At 31.4% G+C, this 20662-nt stretch overlaps 1 protein-coding gene across 1 annotated transcript; it reads left to right on the top strand.

The window, feature by feature from the left end:
* The first annotated feature begins 271 nt into the window (after window positions 1-271).
* Window positions 272-20078, top strand: LOC132737155 (neuroglian-like). The gene is made up of 24 exons (XM_060724407.1): window positions 272-374; window positions 692-749; window positions 1126-1234; window positions 2195-2414; window positions 2652-2802; window positions 3254-3382; window positions 3970-4072; window positions 4310-4497; window positions 4865-4999; window positions 5948-6124; window positions 6586-6767; window positions 7263-7356; window positions 7925-8212; window positions 8539-8909; window positions 12027-12261; window positions 13304-13443; window positions 13921-14149; window positions 14376-14504; window positions 14883-15065; window positions 15595-15714; window positions 16021-16179; window positions 16639-16785; window positions 17305-17920; window positions 18141-20078. The coding sequence occupies exons 2-24, from the start codon at window positions 701-703 to the stop codon at window positions 18268-18270; spliced, it is 4284 nt and encodes a 1427-aa protein (XP_060580390.1). The 5' UTR covers window positions 272-374; window positions 692-700; the 3' UTR covers window positions 18271-20078.
* Window positions 20079-20662: the final 584 nt, after the last annotated feature.

The following is a 20662-nucleotide window of genomic DNA, read 5'->3' as shown; positions in this document are numbered from 1 at the left end:
AAGGAAAAAGTCATAGACCTTTATAAAACAATTCTATTAAACTTATCTATAATACATGTATTGTTAAGATTATGGATAGAGCAAACTAATTGAAAAAAATGAGAGTGCCTACTTTAATACCAAATATAAAGTCTATATATGTGATATTCCCTGATTTATTTGTAACATTTAATGTCTCTTTTATTTAACAGGCAGGAATATTGTGCATAAACAGAATGAACAAATGAATTGTGATATTTAATGTGGCAGAGAGACCAAGTGGTTAACGCGTTGAACTAGTAACTCAAGGATTGCTGATCGTGTGGCTTCAAACCCGACAGGGGCAAGGCGTTGTTTCCTTCAGCAAGAAACTTTACACTCATTACTCAGTACTGGTTGGTCTGAGGGTGTTTCAATTAACTTAAATCTTCCAATACAATCGAACTAAATCAATTCGTATAAACTAAATGATATATTGTTTTTTAAGTACAAAACATATAGTGTTTTTATACCATCCTCTCTTAAGGTAATATACAAACAAAAATTTCTGTCATACAGTTTACTATGGAATAAATCTTTTTCAAACTTCAAACGATGATTTTGTTAAGTACAGACAGCAGATATATAGCTTTATACACTTTGCCACACTATTCTAATTCATGAGGTAAACTATTTCAAATATTTCTTTCTTCTGAACTAGATTATATTTCAGGTCACATTGATGTTCCCGGGTATTTTGATATGTCTTTCGTTTGTATTATGCGAAGCAGGTATGTAATATATACCTTTGTTTATCAAATGTTGAATCATTATAAATTATATGCTTTTCAATAAAATACGAGTACTTTTATATGGTTTTCTAAAAAAAAAAGGTATGAAAATGCATCAGATAGGTTTACTTATTTAAAGGTTATATCTACGTTTTAGCACGGTGAGCATTTCGTTGTTTAAATCAGTGTTTAACAGCTTTCGATTTTGATAAATGGTAAACATGTACTGATCTGGGCCAAATCTCCTTATAAAATACTCAAAATGACTTTTATAAGATATTCTGTAAGATATTGAAAAATATTATGCATTAAGATATCAAAAAAATAGCACGTCTGCAAATAGTTGTGATAATAGATTCGATTTGATATTTTATAGGAAACCGCCCACCACACATACATACACAACCGAGCATCAAAGATATATACTTCAAACCTGGCGAAACGATTGAGATCGAATGTGTAGCCGACGGCACTCCTATACCTAAGTATGTCCTTGATTAATAATCAATTGTTATTCTGCATCTTATTATGTCCTTTACCAAAAACCAGTTGTCATTCAACACCTAAGTATGTCCTTAACTAATAACTTATTGCCTTCCTGCATCTTATTATAGACGCATCTAATAACCAGTTGTCATTCAACACTTAAGTATGTCCTTGACTTAAAACGTATTGGCATGCTGAACCTAATTATAGCCTTGACTAATTACTTGTTGTCATTCAACACCTTGGTTTGTCATTAACTAAATAAAATAATAAATTAAATAACGCATTGGCATTCTGCACCTTTGTCTGTTATTCAACACCTTACTATGTCATACTTATAACGTATTGGCTCCTATACCTAAGTATATCCTTGACTTATAACCAGTTTTCATGAAAATGTGAAAGTGTTTAGCAACTTAAATATTTTCAATAGCAAAAAGTTCAATATTCAAGTTACAGATAGAGAAAACATTTTCGCTGTGGTAATATCTCAGTAACGGTAGTATTTTTTTGATGATGTACTTTATGGAAATCGGTATCTATATAGTGCTTATATTTTATATATATATCCCTATATATCGGGTAAATTTACGTTTCCAGTGTGGTAGAACTATTGTAATTTAATGAAATGAAATTATTTTTGAAAATTTCCGAATTTAGCTACTTTGTACTTGATTTAATTAACTGACCAAAATTTAGCGAAACAAAATTTAACATAGTCTGTAGTACATTTGCATTGAGGTTATAGAACTTTTTTTCTAACTTTTGTCTCGAATCTTAGGATTTTCATTCGTTAATATACATTCCGTACTGGTTTCTGACCACTCAAATACCTCAGATCTGAGGCTGAGCTTAGAAAATTCTTTATAGCATTGGCCACTGAACACTTGCATAGTCCTTATTCAGCTTTTTCAAAAGAATCATGTAAGTACATGTCTCATTTTCATATATATATATAGGTATATATGGAAACGAAACAGTGAAGTTTTCAACCCAAGCGGGCAAGATGACCGAGTTGTACAATTACCTGGTCAAGGTACACTCGTTTTTAACAACCCAGAATCTAAAGACGAGGGAATCTTTCAATGTTTTGCCGACAATGGATATGGTGTATCGGCGTCGGTGAAAGTGAACTTAAAGGAAGCAGTTCTGAAGAAATTCTTATATTTACCAAAGATGGTGAGTAATGTATAATGTATTATTGTGTTACTAAATGAAGCTTATTCATTTTTGACAAAAAACGTGTTGAAATACACATGATTTTCAATTCTCATAAACATACTAATCGAATCTCTGTTTATCATTAAATAAAGGCAAGCACGCTAGAAATGTAATAGTTACTTTCAAGCCGGAAGATTAACATATTTCTCAATCTGGTTTGTTTTACGTATATTTTTTAATCTGGTTTTGATTCAGACCCATCGAGTGCAGGCAGGGAATTATCTGACTCTTCCTTGCACACCACCTCAGAGCAATCCTCCAGCCGATGTATACTGGGTGTTAAGATCTCAAAATGGAAGATGGGAGGCTGTTAACTTTGATAAGAGAGTGTCCATGGACTTTGAGGGTATTCTTATATCTTTCATAACATCAGTACAGATAAAATTGTACGAAATCTACTTGCCAAAACAATTAATCTCCGAATAAAAGTACAGACTCGTGTTCCTTGAATTAAGTATAGATACTGATTCAAAGTCATACTTTTATAACGTTTGATAATTGTTCAAGTTTTCATGATATTTTAGAATAATAACAATCAGATAAGTATTTCGTTTTAGATGCGAACAAATAACTGTTAAACTATGTTGTTATTTACTGCATACCATAGATTCATAAAATTATGTTCATCCTAAAACATTGTAATAATACAATTTCTAACTTGATTTAAAAAGAAATATTACATTTTGTGTCACCTTTTCTGTTTAAAGCACATTTTATTCAACGTGTTCATTCACATTATCTTCTTGGGTAAAAAAGTAATGCTAAGTTAACATAAAAGTAGGGTATTTTTGTACCAGGAAGGTTACGATTCACGAACGCAAAGAAAATAGACGAGGCAGCTGGAAGAACATACTGTTGTATGGCCAGTAATTATCTAATGCGAGATAATGCCATTGGTCCCGAACATGAAGTATATGTTACAGGAGGTATTTAGACAATTTTCATCATTTTCTTGTCACAGAAGAGCTATGATAATTATTATAATACTATAAAATTACTGTTATATAACTGAAAGTTGTACGTTTAAAAAGTAATTATACACATTTCAATACTCCAAGACTGAAGAAACATATAATCATATTAGTGCATGTTACTTACTATTAAAGGAGTTCCAGTGATGTCAAAAACTAAAAACATTAAGTTTGAAATTCTTGCATGGATCAAATAATACATTTATGCAAATGTGAAAAACTTTGTAACGCTGTTTTGTGGTCATTTTGCACAATAAAAATACTTATTCTTGGAAAAGGAGTAGGGAATGAACCTAATTTTTCACACCTTTTGTTAGTCAAGACATACACTAAATAGTTCGCAAATCTCGAAAAAAAAAGTCAAGTCCTTTCAAGATAAAAAAAAACTTAAGCAGAATCCTTTTAAGGGCTATTTCGGCTAATTTGGCATCTTATATGAAATTTCTGTAGATAGACGTCTGTGTTAATAATAGGTTTAATAACTTATTAATAATCTGTTAGCAAATTAAGCCTTAAAACTCTTTTTGTGCATACATTTTCAGTGACTGAACACAAACGAGGAGCTCACGAATTATGGACGTCACCAAGCGACCAGTTCTTTCTTCGAGGACAAACTCTGCGACTGAAATGTATTTTTGCTGGCAGGTTAATTAAGTTTTCTTTTTTCCATTCATCAGTTTTGACATATATGATTGAATTTTCAAATATAAATTTTAGTACACATGTGTGCATTCATATGTCTATAGTATTATTTGAATATCTTTTACAAGTAATAGTATATGATAATTATTATCACTTTATGTTTCACATGACCGAAACAATGTTTCTTTGGTTACCTTTTTTATTGATTTTTCACATTTAAATTGCGTTGTATCATTTCAGTCCTACACCTGAAGTATACTGGGAGAGAATTGACGCACCTTTATCAGACAGAACAAGAATCAAAAGTTTCGGACAGGAATTACGTATCACCGATCTCGAGTATTATGATGCAGGAATGTACCAATGTATGGGTTTGAACTCCCAGTCTACACAACGAGCAACAAAAGCATTTATTGTTAGGATAGAATGTAAGATCAAAGAAAACCATAATAAAATCATCGTTTTGAAAATGAAATAAAGCATAATATTTTGATATTTTAAACTAACGAAAAAGAGTTTATGTGCATTTTCCAGCTTTAGGTAAAAATATTATCATTTGTCGTGGTTTGTCCATACACTTAGGTTATGACTTAAAATGGTTACCGGAAACTCTCCACGAAGTTTTTTATTTTTTATCGGAGACAAACACTTATCATATTAACCGTTTAATATACATGTACATTCAAAACTATTCTAGAAACAAATGCTACTTGCTATTTATCACTTAAAGATTTGAATAAAAATTAATATCTATATTGTTCATGCTTTTCTTATATATTTTTTCTTTGTTTCTAGCTTCGCCATATTGGAAGGACAAACCAGTTGATATAAAAGCTGGAGTAGGCGCTAAAGCAACGTTTATCTGTCGGGCGGCGGGCACCCCGACACCGGATTATACTTGGTTCATTAATGGTGTCCCTCTAGAGGATGGTATGTTTAGCTTATCAATGATAACAACAATAAGAAACACTCTTCAATCACAATTTTAGAAAGTTGCCTTAAACATCATGGTTAAATGTCAAACATGCATTTAATAATGTTCTAATAATGGATTAAGAGCAAGATAGATGTTGAATAATTGAAGAAAATGGCACTGAAAGTGCAGTAATGTGTCGTAAAGATAGCAAACTGTAAATAGATTAGTATTTTGACTTCCATACAAAATACTAATTCTCTATAATTATACTAATTGCCAACAGAGCAAAAGAATCAAAATATAATTCACCTTTATGTCAAAAGAGTATTTTTTGGGAAATTGTAACAAAGATACCAAAAATAAAACGTTTTTGAGACATTAATGAGGCATAATGGGCCTTTGATATTTTTTGCATATGAAACTTGAATAAGTAACATTTTGAACTGAACAGAATACTCTTGAAACTTGGAAGTCGCAGTATAACTTATAATTATAACAGTATAAAACACTCATTCATTTAAACTAAGAAAGACTGAAAATAAAATGAGTTGACAAAATGGAAAAAAACACAACAAAGATATCTTGAATTAGGAGTATCTTGAATTGAATACAAATCTTGTAAAGCCTTGTATTATTTCTTACTGGTGTATAAAATTAAAGGTAAATATGATTTGACTATGATTTTTAGCTCGTCTGTTTCGAAGAAAAAGTCGAGCTATTATTATTGCTTCGTCGTCGTAGTCATTGTCGTCGTGCAAAAATTGTAATATTGTCAATTATTCAAATATTTTAAAAGTTGACAACACGAACCTTTGGATACTTGCTTATCATGACAAGGTGCAGCTGTTAGACAAGGGGAATAATTCTGACAGCAATATTTTTGAAGTTATGCCCATTTATAACTTAGAATATTTATCAGACGATCGTTAACACCGCGTGCGTTGCTCTTGTTATTTTTACAGGACAGAACTCTCTGGGGGTGCGAGATCCACGGATCTACAATAATCCAAGGTTTTTCAAAGCAAACACGAACAATATAACATTGACCAATCTCACACTTGATGATCATATGAACATACAGTGTAACGCCAGTAACAAACATGGCTATGTCTTCTCTGATGTATATCTAAACGTCTTGGGTGAGGAAACAGTTATTTTTGTGATAATCAAATACCAATACAAAGTCATTCCTTTCAAATATAATCTTAAAATGTCGTTTATATATGAATATTAACTCGACACCACAAGCATAGATGAAAATGTAACGTCACACAGTATTGTAAAGCTGCAAAAAATATTTGATACAAAGAAGTTAAAGGAGTTTTTTTCTTTAAAAAGTTATTGCTGCTGTTCTTGTTGTTTTAACGAGTTATAATGATATTATCAATATTATATTGTTTTTTTTTTTTTTAATTTTATTTCCGCTAAAAACTTGAAATTTACTATTATAATGAAGTATACAGCGATTAGATATTAAATCTGTTGAAATATCAACGATTCTACTAATTTTTACACTGAAAGTGCTACGAAATAGAACGGTAAAATAATTTTGAAATTTGTATATATCATATATGTATATATTACTCTGACACATATTTAGCTGAGAAACCAACAATAGTAAAGTTACCTCCTGCACTAAAGAAGGTCACAGAAGGTCAGTCAGTGGTGTTGGATTGCCTGGTAACTGGTAAACCAGATCCTATTGTTTCATGGTATAAAGGCACAAGTCTGATCACTGGTGGACGTTTTAAGATAATGGCTAATGGCAATTTGCTAATTTCTGTACGTTATTTTGTCATAATTTAAAAAAACATCATTGACTTTCTTTGGCCACCATTATGTTAGAAAATATTCTAATAAATATATAAAAGCATTTGCGTTTTTTACTTGTGACACGCTACCATATTCTGTAATAAATAATTGTTTATGATTTGGTATGATCATATAACTGATAAGAAAAACAAAGGAACTACAAAACATAAAAACAAATTTGTAAACATACATCTTTACTAGTGATAAATAAATTTGCCCGAGACGTTCATGTTGAAATACAAATTGATACAAATTAAACTTAATTACCCAAAGTAACGATTATTGTTCCAGTAGTCGAATATTTTTAGACACTATCGTTGTATTTTTATTATGTTGTACAAACAGTATTGCTCAATATGTTTTTATGTAGAAAAAATACCACAAATGTATAAATTTGAGAACAATCTCTTAGCATGATTGAACATTTTACCTATAATTTGTTATGATTTGATTTGTTTCTGGTAGGAAGTGGTTATGGCAGACGCTGGGGATTATCGTTGTAATGCCAGCAATATATACGGATCATCCATGTCATCAACCTGCAAAACTCAAATTAGAAGTAAGATGAAGATTACTTTACTGAAACTATAAAATCTGTTGTTTTAAGTTGTACGTAGTTATAGGCTACATGCACTTGATAGGACGAAAGATGACAAAAACAGTTAGCAGTCTTTTATCTTGTGTGCTGTTCTTGGATAACATATTTTACGTTCTTTCTGTCGACTTTAAGCGTATCTAATCTTATTAACTTGCCTTAACGCGATTAGGTTTATACTAAGAACAATCTTATTTCAATATTATTTTCATATATTTGTTCTTATTTCAATATTATTTTCATATATTTGTTCTTAAATCATTTACCAAAAAATATAGAGAAAAAGTAAAAATCATAACATAAAGACATAAAGAACGCCCAAAAAATATTGCAAAATTGATTTGCTTGAGTGTATTGATGGGTGGTAGTATTGGAAACTAGAAGCTACCGTCCACGCCTTCAAGCACCAACTATATGCAGAGTTTGAAACATTAAATATGAAAAATGGCAACAATTTTGAATATACAAAACATACATGATGCGTTCATACGGCAGTAATGCAAGTCTTAGATTTGTTGTACCCCACTTTCAGGTAAAACACGTATCACACAGTTTCCGATGGACCTAGAGGTGGTAGCCGGTTACGAGGCGAAGTTTACATGTGCCGGGTCTACAGACTTTGACGAGGCAAGACATATGCAAATCTATTGGGAGAAAGACGATAAGAGACTAACCGTAGACCATCAAAGAGTGTCACAAAATCTTAATGACAATTCTTTGACGATATCCGGGACGGTTGTTAGGGATTCGGGAGTTTATACATGCATTATAACAAACGGTTTGGATGAAGATAGAGCGTATGCTATATTAACTGTTAAAGGTACCTCTATATTATGCTTTAATTCTAATTTTTGTGATTGTGTTGTTGATTTAACACTTATTAATTTTTTTTTTGTTTTTGGAAGAATACACAAAACCCATGTTTCTTCTTTAGAAGCTGCATAGTTTGATGTTACACTTGGTTAAAACACATTTCCGAAGTCATCGTTTTAACTAAGTTCATTTTCTTGTACAACTGTATATGTACAATGTTAAATACTATATGATAGAATTTGTTTTGTTATTTTCAAGTATAAAAGAAAAACAATTATTCACATGTCTTGTTCATGTGATACTTACTTTTTACGTTTTTCTTGTTTACTACAGGTCGACCTGACCCTCCATCATCTGTTGAGATTGAAAGATGTCGTGATGATTCAGCAACTATTCAGTGGATCAAGGGTATAGAAAATAACGCACCAGTTCAATATTTCATTATCCAATACAATACATCGTTCTATCCAGATCAATGGGTGTCTGCAAAGTCAGTGGACTACACACAAAGTACTGTAACCATTGACCTTCAGCATTGGGCCAACTACACATTCAGAGTGATTGCAACTAACAAAATTGGAACTGGATTACCTAGTCAACATACACACACATTTTGTCGCACTAACCCTGATCGTCCGAGAAAAAATCCACGAAATCTACGTTCAATTGGGGACACAAGGAAAACGCTTAAATTGCAATGGACGGTAAGTGAAATGACAGTAGGCCAATTTTAACTGTAACGAATATGACCTGCATAGCAAACTCTCTAAAATAAACATATCGTTAATGTATTGTCGAACTTGCTAGATCCCTATGTCCATATCATTACTAATCGGAGCATTCTGTATTTAGATTTATTGACGACAAAAAGAAACAAATACTAACTATTATCAATTTGGACAGTGTCTGAATGTATCCTTTTTTCAGATCCATAATATTCATTTGTCAGGTAAAATGTTAACAATTCTACAAAATTAGCTAAAAATTGAATATTTCCATTCGGAAAATGCATCGTGATATAACGATATTAGTTGTAAATATTTGATTCAGTGTCTCTTAGATCAAAGAGTGCTATAAAAGAAACAAATGGTCTAATTAAATATTTTTTTCTATGTCGCAATTAACTCTGAAGAGCACAAAATGATCGCAAACTATTGAAACACTTGACATTAACAACAAGTAACATCTATTACATTTGTTCATTACATTTGTGACATTATGTTCGTATTTTCATAGTCAAGTCGAGCTGAACTGACTATATATTTCAAAAGATTGACTGTCAAAATGGTGATTGACCAATAGTTCATATTGGGAAACGTTTTTGATAAACTTTAAAATCTGCCTAAAATATAGAAAGACTGCCCCACTCTTTTTATGAAATGAACGTTACAGGTTAATTCTAATGGATATATACAAAAAATCGTTTGGATCCATGCATTGTTTATTGTTCATGTGAATTAATTGTTTTAATCAAAATGAATTATGGCAAAATGAAAACTTATTTTGACTTTCATCTGTTCATTCATTTATACACTTGGATGGGCATAATGTCACTTTAACATTTATAGATAATATATATTTGTTTTTCGCTTAAGCCTTTATCTGCTTAAATTCTTTGTATTTGTCCGGCTTCCATTTATTCAATTTGTGGTTTATGGAGTTAGTAAGCAAACATGACAGAGCCTGGTTAGATGTGCAGGTTGGCCTAGCTCTATGCTGGTGGCAAATGCTAATCACTTGCGGCATCCATATAGAGATTAAATGATTACATATACAACCAATCAACTAAGTAGCATCATTGTATGAAATACCTCTTGAAATAATTATTATCATATAGTTTATTTTGTTTTTATAGCTTTTTTGTTATATACGTAGTTATTTGTTAAACAGCTTATTATATTGTGTACCTTTGCTAATTTATTTAGCTTACGTTTTTGTGTACAGTTTATTTTGTTGTTTAGCTTTTTTAGCTCACCTGTCACAAAGTGACAGGGTGAGCTTTTGTGATCGCTTTTCGTCCGGCGTCCGTCCGTCGTCCGTCGTCCGTAAACTTTTACTTTAAATGACATCTCCTCATAAACCACTAAGCCAATTTCATCCAAACTTCACAAGAATGTTCCTTTGGTGGTCACCTTTGAAAATTGTTCAAAGAATTTAATTCCATGCAGAACTCTGGTTGCCATGGCAACCAAAAGAAAAAACTTAATATATCTTCTTCTAAAAAACCCAAAGAGCTAGAGCTTAGATTTTTGGCATGAAACATCTTCTGGTGAGTGTCTACCAAATTTGTTCAAATAAAAGCCCTTGGGTCAAAATTGGCCCCGCCCCAGGGGGTCATTGATTTTCCCTATATACATAGAAAAAAAAACTTTAAAAAATCTTCTTTTAAAGAACCCAAAGGGCTAGTGCTAAGATATTTAGCATGAAACATCTTCTAATGGGTGTCTACCAAGTTTGTTCAAATAAAAGCCCTGGGGTCAAAATTGGCCCCGCCCCAGGGGGTCATTGATTTTCCCTATATGCATATAGTAAAAACTTAAAAAATCTTCTTTTAAAGAACCAAAAGAGCTAGCGCTAAGATATTTAGCATGAAACATCTTCTAATGGATGTCTACCAAGTTTGTTCAAATAAAAGCCCTGGGGTCAAAATTTGCCCCGCCCCAGGGGGTCATTGATTTTCCCTATATACATAGAAAAAAAACTTAAAAATCTTCTTTAAAAGAACCAAAAGAGCTAAAGCTAAGATATTTAGCATGAAACATCTTCTTATGGATGTCTACCAAGTTTGTTCAAATAAAAGCCCTTGGGTCAAAATTGGCCCCGCCCCAGGGGGTCATTGATTTTCCCTATATGCATATAGTAAAAACTTAAAAATCTTCTTATAAAGAACCAAAAGAGCTAGAGCTAAGATATTTAACATGAAACATCTTCTAATGGATGTCTACCAAGTTTGTTCAAATTAGAGCCCTGGGGTCAAAGTTGGCCCGGCCCTGGGGGTCATTGATTTTCCAAATTTCCTTATATGTGTATAGGAAAAACTTAAAAAATCTTCTTTGGAAAAAACCAAATAGCTAGAGTTTAGATATTAAGCATGAAACATCTTCTAGTGATTGTCTACAAAGTTTGTTCAAATAAAAGCCCTGGGGTCAAAATTGGCCCCACCCCGGAGGTCATTCATTTTCCCTATATGTGTAAAACTATAGCAAAAATTGAAAAATCTTCTTTGAAAAAACTCAAGTAGCTAGAGTTTAGATATTAAGCACGAAGCATCTTCTAGTGAGTGTCTTCAAAGTTTGTTAAAAAAACAGCCCTGGAGTCAAAATTGACCCCACCCCGGGGGACATTGATTTTCTTTATACGAGTATAGCAAAAACTTAAAAATCTTCTTTGAAAAACCCCGAATAGCTAGAGTTTAGATATTAAGCATGAAACATTTTCTAGTAAGTGTCTACAAAGATTGTTCAAATAAAAGCCCTGGGGTCAAAACTGGCCCTGCCCCAGGTGTGTCATTGCTTTTAACTATATGTGTAAAGAAAAAACTTTAAAAAATCTTCTTTTAAAAATCCCAACGAGCTAAACCTTAGATGTTTAAGATGTTTAGCATGAAACATCTTCTAATGGTTGTCTACCAAGTTTGTTCAAATAAAAGCCACAGGCTTTAAACTGGCCCCGCTCCCGGGGCCTATGTACAGGTGAACTTTCTTGCATATAGTTTATTGTATTCAACATAATTTGTTCTATGGCTTATTGTTATATAGAACTTATTTTCATTCTAAAGCTTTAATTTGCTGTCTTTATTATTATTTCATTTATGTATTCAGCCCATGAATGAATTTGAACACAATGGACCCGGATTCAAATACCAGTTAACCGTCAGGAGAATAGGGGGCTCTAAATATGATACATACAGTATAAGTAATTGGAGAAACAGTTTTATTGAAATACAGATTAATGAAACCGCCTACACACCATATAATGTGAGGCTTTATGCAAGAAACAGCCTTGGTGATGCGAAAGAAAACGCTGTGGAAAAGATCATGTATTCATTTGAAGATAGTAAGTTCGATAAACATTGAACTTTATTTCAGACATATTTTTGATCATTTTATTTGAATAATAAAATGTTATTTCACATATGAAAATCGGCCATTGATGTTTGTACATGTGTATTGGAAAAGAAACACGAATCATAACGACAAGTCTATCCCTCTTCATCTTATTGGTTACCCTCAGCTCCTGTTAGACAAACCACATTTCACACAATCCTCGTGTCGAAAGTGGTAAATCATAGCATATTACCTCCTAGTTTCAACAATGATCGCAAAATATCATTCTCTTTGTAAATGTTTATAGTGTGTTGTACTTTGTACTTTGTTTTCTAATTACGAAACGGTTCATATAAATATACACTTCGTTGAGATATATAAAGTAGGCATTTTGTACCATGGTAAAATTTTGCTGATGGTACACTTTCGATTTTTTCTCGTGAAACCGCGATATCTGTTAACTGCTTTGATCTTTATTGCCTACTTAGCCATGACATTCCACAGTTTTCTCTAGTGAAATGATTCACACCGATGTAGTTCTAGGTCGCTATGTAATTTTTGTGTAAGGGCAAAAGAGTCATCTGTCCAACATTATGAAATAAATTATAAGTACAAATATGATTTATAGCATTGTAAATTATACAATGTAATTAATGGCATCCTTGAGATAGGGAGTATACATTTTACTATAAATATGCTTAAGTATGACTTCGGATAAAGTCCAGTAATTTGTCGTTATTTAATAGATAACTGGGATGCATTCAAATAATCTGATTCATTCTACAGACAGTGCATATCTTATGAGCGATTAAATTATATATCATGTAAGGAATGATCAAATTGAAAATGTTGTTTATAGTTTTACTTATTCCCTAGAATTGATCGCAGAATAGTACCATGAGAAACTGTAAGGTTTAACTCAAAAATAAAGGAATAACTATTTTCAAGAGTTATTAAGGTACCAATATATTTAGCTGTTTATATCAAAAGTAATACTCTATAATGAATTGTCTTTAAATGTTGTCTTAAAAAATAACCCTTTTTATATTCAGTACCAAAGGTACGTCCCTTTGAGGTCAAAGTTAATAAAGTTGGGGATACCTTTGCACGAGTTTCTTGGCGGTGGAATTCAACATGGTTACACGATGACGGAAAGAAAAAAGAAATCAGGGGTGAAATGAAAGGTTTTAAGGTAATTTTATATTTCTTTACTAACCCATATATATTGTTCTTGGCTGTACGGTATTCTTAAAGTTCTTTTCTAACCGATATATTATCTGTTGACGTTAACATTCGGTAAATGGTGAAAGAACTGATATTGTCCCAGTGGAACGGTTTAGAGATAAAAGGGCTCAATACATTTATACATGTGCAAAAAAAATATTCTTTGAAATATGTTTTAAGTAACGTTTTCAATTCATTTAAATATTTACGATAATCAGAGAACATTTTAGATAAAACATTTTTATATAATTTATGATATTTCGTAATTCTTATGAAAATCATTTGTTCATACTGCATTGCATGGACTTTTGTAAAAACATTTCTAAATAATATTCTTCTTTATAATTTATGTTTGTTTCATGGTGCATAAATTTGTTGTTGTCTTTATTGCAGAATTTCTGTCAACCGATCAAATTAATAAGTGATAAATATTATATCTTTCCAGGTTCAGTATTGGCGAACAGATGCAAAGACAAGCTCTTTCTATGAGCATGAAGTTTTAGTTGAGAACATTAAACCGCCGAGTTTTTCAAAGAATGGCCAGACAATTTTGACAGAAGTTGTTGTACACAAGCTATACCCTTATAGCAATATGACACTTCAAGTCCGTGTCATCAATAACTATTATGCCGGACCACCGAGCCAACAAGCTTTCTTCCAAACGTTTGAAGGAGGTTGGCACTTAAGTTTAATATCAAAATAAAGAAAATCTTACTCTGTTAATTTGTCTAACGTAAAGATATTAAATCTGCTTGTTTGAATGCACAAAACAAATAAATATACATATAATATTATAAAAATGATTGGTTAATTTAAATTAGATTTTGGAACATCGATTTAGAAATTAAAAAGAATTACAACAGCGTTAGTAACACTTAACCAATCAATATATTTTTACAGTTCCCGGACAAGTGCAATGGCTTACAGCGAAAGTAAGGAGCAGCAATTCCATAACTTTAACTTGGAAAAAGCCGACACAAGAGGATTGCAATGGTGTTTTGATGGGATACGAAGTTGGCTACCAGACAGGTACAAAATTACTTTTTAAAAGAGCAAACATTCAGGAATTAAAACTTATTTTAATGAGTTTTTCCGATTCTGATTTGTGTTTGTTTTTCAAATTGTCTTATGTCAAGTCTAAATCTGAATGGTAGATAGCAAAACACGTGTATTAATTTTATAGATGAAGAAGAAAGGACATTCATTTTTTCCATATGTTTCATGAGAATAAATGTTGAATACGCACTCAAATGTTTTAATGCAAATCTTATATTTCGTTGCTCTCTAATGTGTATGCATTTGCTATATACTCGTACTTTAATGTATATATTAATATTTTCTCAATAAAATCGACGTAAATTTATAAATTCTTATTTATAAAATATTGGTGAATTTCTCTTATTTTAGTGGATGGACTCATTCTTGGGATTCTTCAAGACAGTGTTCTGTTTATTAAGAATCCAGATATCGAACGTGCAATTCTTGGTGGACTTTCGCCGGCTCAAAAGTACAGAGTATATGTGTTTGCTCGAACAAGTCGAGGGAGAGGGGAGGCATCATTTGTTGAGGTGTCGACATCATTAGAATTGTGTATGTTACGTTCAGAGAATTATAATTTGAAATACTAGTACCCAGGATTGATGTGAATTACTATCATAGCAAATTAAGCTGGGTAAAAAGCAGCTTACACATATCCACATTCCATCGGATGCAAAACTATAACACTTTATTTCATGAAAACTGTTTACATTTTTATAAATGTTATTATTTTTTGCACCTTTTTCATTCTGTGCTGAACAATTTTTAATAAAAAGTTTTGAATTATTTAATAGATATACTCATATATCCAGATATTTTCATCTTGTTGAAGTAAAGTGTGCGCATAATAAATTACTAGTACATTGTACTACGGCTTTTGCGATGCAAGATATTACAGGCCTCAAAAATAATCAGAACTCCTGATGCGAATTGAAAATCTTGAATTTTATATAATATACTCCAAGTTGATATACATCAGCTCTTTTTCAAACTCGAATCTGCAAATAAGTAGCTCAGTATTATTATTTCAATCTGTATTCTTTAAAGTAAACATCTGTAACAAGAACTTTGATGTTTTCAGTAACAACACCGCCTGTCTTCAATGTATTTGATATAAAAAAGTCAACTGTAAATATTAGTTGGGCCACTGAAGAAGCATCCTTTCAGCATGCAGTACATTATGTAGAGTTTAGAAAAGAAGGTATTTGTTGTTAACAATACTGTCAAGTACTATAGTATCCTAGTTGTATATTTAGTATTGTCATGTTTCAAACTTGTGGCGATCTTTTTTTTTTGCAAAACATGTTTGTTATGTTGTACCTTTTGAAAGCCTCTTTGTTATGTAAACAAATGTTTTAAAATTTCACCTTCGATCCCCATGCACCTTTCAATTGCATATACCAGAGTGTTCATATAGTTTAGACCTAGGACAAGGTGTCTGATTACATTATTTTTCTCATGATAGCACATTATTTTTTTATATTTCAATGTTTAAAAACTGTTTTAGGCGCTTCGGCTTGGTACAGAACAATGGACGAAGTGCAAAGGAGTTATTCTTTGGTAACTGACCTCGAGGCTGGAACAAACTATGAGATACGGGTCGTCATTTTTAAAGGACGGCATCGTTACTATAGTAACAGCAAGACAATAGCAACAACTGCTTTTTGTGAGCAGAAATAACCAGATGTTTTTGTTTAATATCAAATTTTATATTGTTTTAAATTGGAGGAAATATATGACAAGCCTTACCCTTCTAAATTGTCAAACATACATATTAATATAAAATACTGTCAGCAGTTGAAGTAAAACTGTCAATACTATTTAAGGTTGACAACACAATAATTTGTTTGACTTCACTTTAGAATTAAGAATATGTTTTCACTTTTGAAATATTTATCAATATATTTAGGAGAGAGACAACTTGGTTAATATACCTTCTACTCAATGACATGATCGTTTGTTTGAATCATAACTACTAGTCCTTGTTGGTTTTGGAAAGTCCATGACTCAGATTGATATTAATTAAAGGAAATAATTTATCTTAAATCAATATGTTTAATTTTTTACTTTAGGTAATGATTTACTCGTACAAATATAAATTTAGTGATACTTTATGTTTTTACAGCCTACCCACGTTCCATTGCTGTAAATTATGTTTGGTTTATACTAATGTTGACGTCAGGTATTGTAACAATTGCTGTTTCCATATTGATATTCATGATATACAAACAAAGAAGGAATGTCAAAGGCATGCCAAGATACAAAAGAGGCAGTAAGTAAATTGTTTTCAATATCTGTTATAGATTCTAAATACACGGTGATAATATAAATGAATATTTGAATTATTATATTTTATTTAGTGTGATTTACATTGTATATCATAACAATGAGTATTTGTTACAACAGTGATCACATGTATTGTTTATTTGCATTATGATTAAAACATATGCTAACTATAATGTCTTTTTAAAATAGAATTTTCCGTATTTTTTTAAAAGAAAATGCCATAGTAAAAGTCGGTTTTCTATGGCAAATTCAATATAGAATGACAAACACAAATTATTCACAAAGCTTCACAAAAGGTAGTAAAGATAGAAAAATCAAAACATATAATTTTAATTAGAATATCAGAAAAATATTTTTTAAGTTTGCATTTTTGAAAAGAGTGTAACAATAAATAATGGATTTGCCAAAACACTGGTGTGAAAAAAAGCAAATTTGTATCACATATTCTAATGATTTGTGATAAAATTGTATCCCAAACAAATGTTTTTTGTCCTATGTATTTCAGTTGTTATAATGGACAGTATATACAAACGGCGTTTCATTGACAAAGCTGATGAAGATGATAAAGGTGATAGACCTCTTGTTAAAGATCAATCAGAAACCAGCCACGGTGCAAAGCAAGGACATTTTGTTAAAGAGATACGTTTCAATCGAGGAGGTGCTTATGAACGTGTAAGAGATGACAATAAATATGTAAGATGTATAGATAAGACAGATATTAGTGATGAGGAAAATAAATCCAGCAATAGAAGAAGCACTATGTACAGCAGTGGTGAGAGTAATAGTAAAATTGACTCAATCAGTGATGACTATAGCAAAGACAGTGACAATGATTACTCTGATAGCGATAATAATTTAAATGGAAGTGATCAATATTTTGTAGATAGCCTAAACTATAAACAACCGTCTATTAATTTAGACTCCAGTACAGATGATAACACTTCATCCACAGATGTCAGGAAAGGAAAAACGATAAAAGTTAAGTCTGGAGAAACAGATGGAGACTCTGATATGGATTTTGCTGATGATGACGAGGATGGTATTGATGAAGAGTGCAAAGATAAACATGATAGACACAATTTGATACAATATGGTAGAAGACGGGAACAGGGTTTATTTCGGTAAGTACAACATATGTAGCATCAGAACTGAACACTTGTTTATGTTTAGTAGAAAGTATTCATAGGTATTTAAAAGTAAGTTATCACATTTCTAAGACTTCCATTCTGAAATTGTATTTTTTTCATTCCATAAAAGAACATAAAGAAAGGTGTTTAAGAAATTGACATATGATGTAGTTTAGTTTATTATGTCATTATTGAATGAAAATTTCCTTTTCAGTGAGAACATAAAATCACAGAAATCTACGAAAAGGAAACTTTTGAATGATTTAACAAATAGTTCAAATGGAAGACATGGTCAACCACGATATATCAAAAAGAAATATGCATATAACAGCAAACCGTCATAGATGTGTTTGGCATAATGGCATATGTATTCTATCAGAACTCCACACTGATAAATATGTCACGATAAAGTTAGAGGTAAACAACGTTCGTTTACATGCCATAAAGACAAACTTCTAGACAGTTGTTTTGTCTTTAATAGCATACCAACATACGAATATTGGAGACATTCTGGTGGTGAACGAAGAAGAATGTCTGCGATGACTGGACTGACTTTTGTAGGAAACAAACTATACGATATATATATATATACATACACACACAACATCTGTTCTTTACTTGAGATTAAACTTGTTTGCAATTTCTCTTTCTGCGTATATACATATACGGTTCCATATACCAGGTTCATAATCTGAAATTTACTAGTGCTTGTACCTTTAGGCGATCAAGAGTGTTTCCTTTTGTATATGTGTAATACCATACGGTAATGAGGAATGTCGATTTAGCTTCTACATTTTCAAGATACCAACTTGAGATTATATTAGATAAAAAAGTACTATAAAATTGAGACATTGAAGTAAATTATCTACAGTGTTTAAGAAAGACAGCAGTAATTTGTACATGGAAATTTCATTCATTTTCATAGTAAAAATCGACATATATTTAGAATATATTAAACTATATTAAATGTATGGGAAAGGATATGTGTCGTTTTCACTTTTCTTTGGTTTTTTTTTTTCAATTACTGTTGTTATTTTGTTTAACAAAGTAGATAAAAAATTTATAAGGTAATCAAAGTATATTAAACTACATATTTCAAGTATGTGTTTTTTTTTGCTTTTATTCAATCGATACAAGACATGTCTGCTTTTGTAATAAATAAACTTGTAGCACAATGTTACGTTATGATAAAAAAAGTCCAAAAATGGCCATATCTATAAAACCCTAATCGCCTTATAGCAATAATGACCTTCATAAACCTAGTGGGCCTGATTTCAGACATAACGTGGCAATTGTTTTAGAAAAAGCCTTCATTATCATGAAAGTACCATTATTTTGTTTACGTACATTGTTTACTTATACTTGTTTTGAACATTCATTCCACAAAAAAATAACATGTTAAGCAAGGTTGATTATGGGGTAAGAAAATAAGCATGCGTAACAAAACATTTCAATTAAATTTGTGACAGTTATTTGCATTAATTGCATTGGTCCGTTTTGAAATTATAAAAAAACATCGGTGATATTATGGCTCCTTAATACAAAAAAGGAGTTTGAAGGCATTAAAATTCGAACTTATTTTTTTCGATGCATTTCATTAATCCATGGATATGTTCAGCAACATATTTACTGATTATGTTAAAAGTTTTTAAAATATTTAGTTTGTTTTAAACATGAAAAAACCTGGTATATTAAGACATTCATATTTACTAACGTGTTTAAAGTAATTATAGAATGTCTTTCTTTAAGACCTTTATCCGGAAACCATTGAGTTACGAAATATATATTAAAGAACATTTTATAGTATTTGTGTATTGTTTATCACGTAGCATGTTTGCTCAATTAATCAACGTGGTAAAAGATTCATTGCGAGATTAAGTCGAATTAATTCTTTCGTCTAATACAATGTACAATTGATTGGCTCAAAACGAATTACTTTCACTTCTTTTCTTGTTGGCATGTTGCATAATCGTTCAATCACCGGCTATTTATCAAAATAATGGCGGAAAAATCAAGTGTACGATATTTACTTGTCATCTGTAAGTCGCCATACTGCATTTGACGTGATTAAATCTAATCAACTGAAAATTTGCGATGTTGTCGTAGTATATGCGTGGTAGTAAATCATGATTAATTGTTATCCATAAAAATATGCCACATGTGAAAATGCTACTTTATTTGCTGGAAAAAAGAGATCAAATATTTAAGATATTTTTCACATAGAAAAATATATAATAAATAAAATGTGAACGACTCATAATATTTATTGCCCTTCCTTTTTATCTTCATTCTCATATAACACAACTTGTTTACAGTGCATATTCTATGAAACCTTTTTGTACCGATAAAACGACCGTGCAGACTCAGAAATATATGAAAATCTGTCATCCTATATATTGATAAAGGAAGAAAAGGGAAAGAGAATTCGTTTAAATGGTGACATCACGAAACAAAATGAAGGTCTGTTGTTATATGGTGAAAAGGTGAGCTTGCAACATCAGCGGCATTAACATCATCATATCCTTGATATACAATATCTAAGGTACAAACGTTTAAAAAGGCCAACAACTTTCCATCTAATTATATTCTATTTAGGGGTAAAAAAACGTGCCAAAGAGCCTTTTGGAGTCAAAAAATTACCGTATTTATACAATGTATAAACGCATGTACTTTAACCAAAATTATTACTAAAATGGGCAATAGGATATGGGAATTTTATGCCTTGTGTAACACCAG

This window comes from Ruditapes philippinarum, unplaced genomic scaffold, assembly GCF_026571515.1.
Source record: "Ruditapes philippinarum isolate M1 unplaced genomic scaffold, ASM2657151v2 ctg3240_1_1_1_1, whole genome shotgun sequence".
Lineage (NCBI taxonomy): Eukaryota > Metazoa > Mollusca > Bivalvia > Venerida > Veneridae > Ruditapes > Ruditapes philippinarum.
This window is presented reverse-complemented; position numbering and strand designations above follow the sequence as displayed.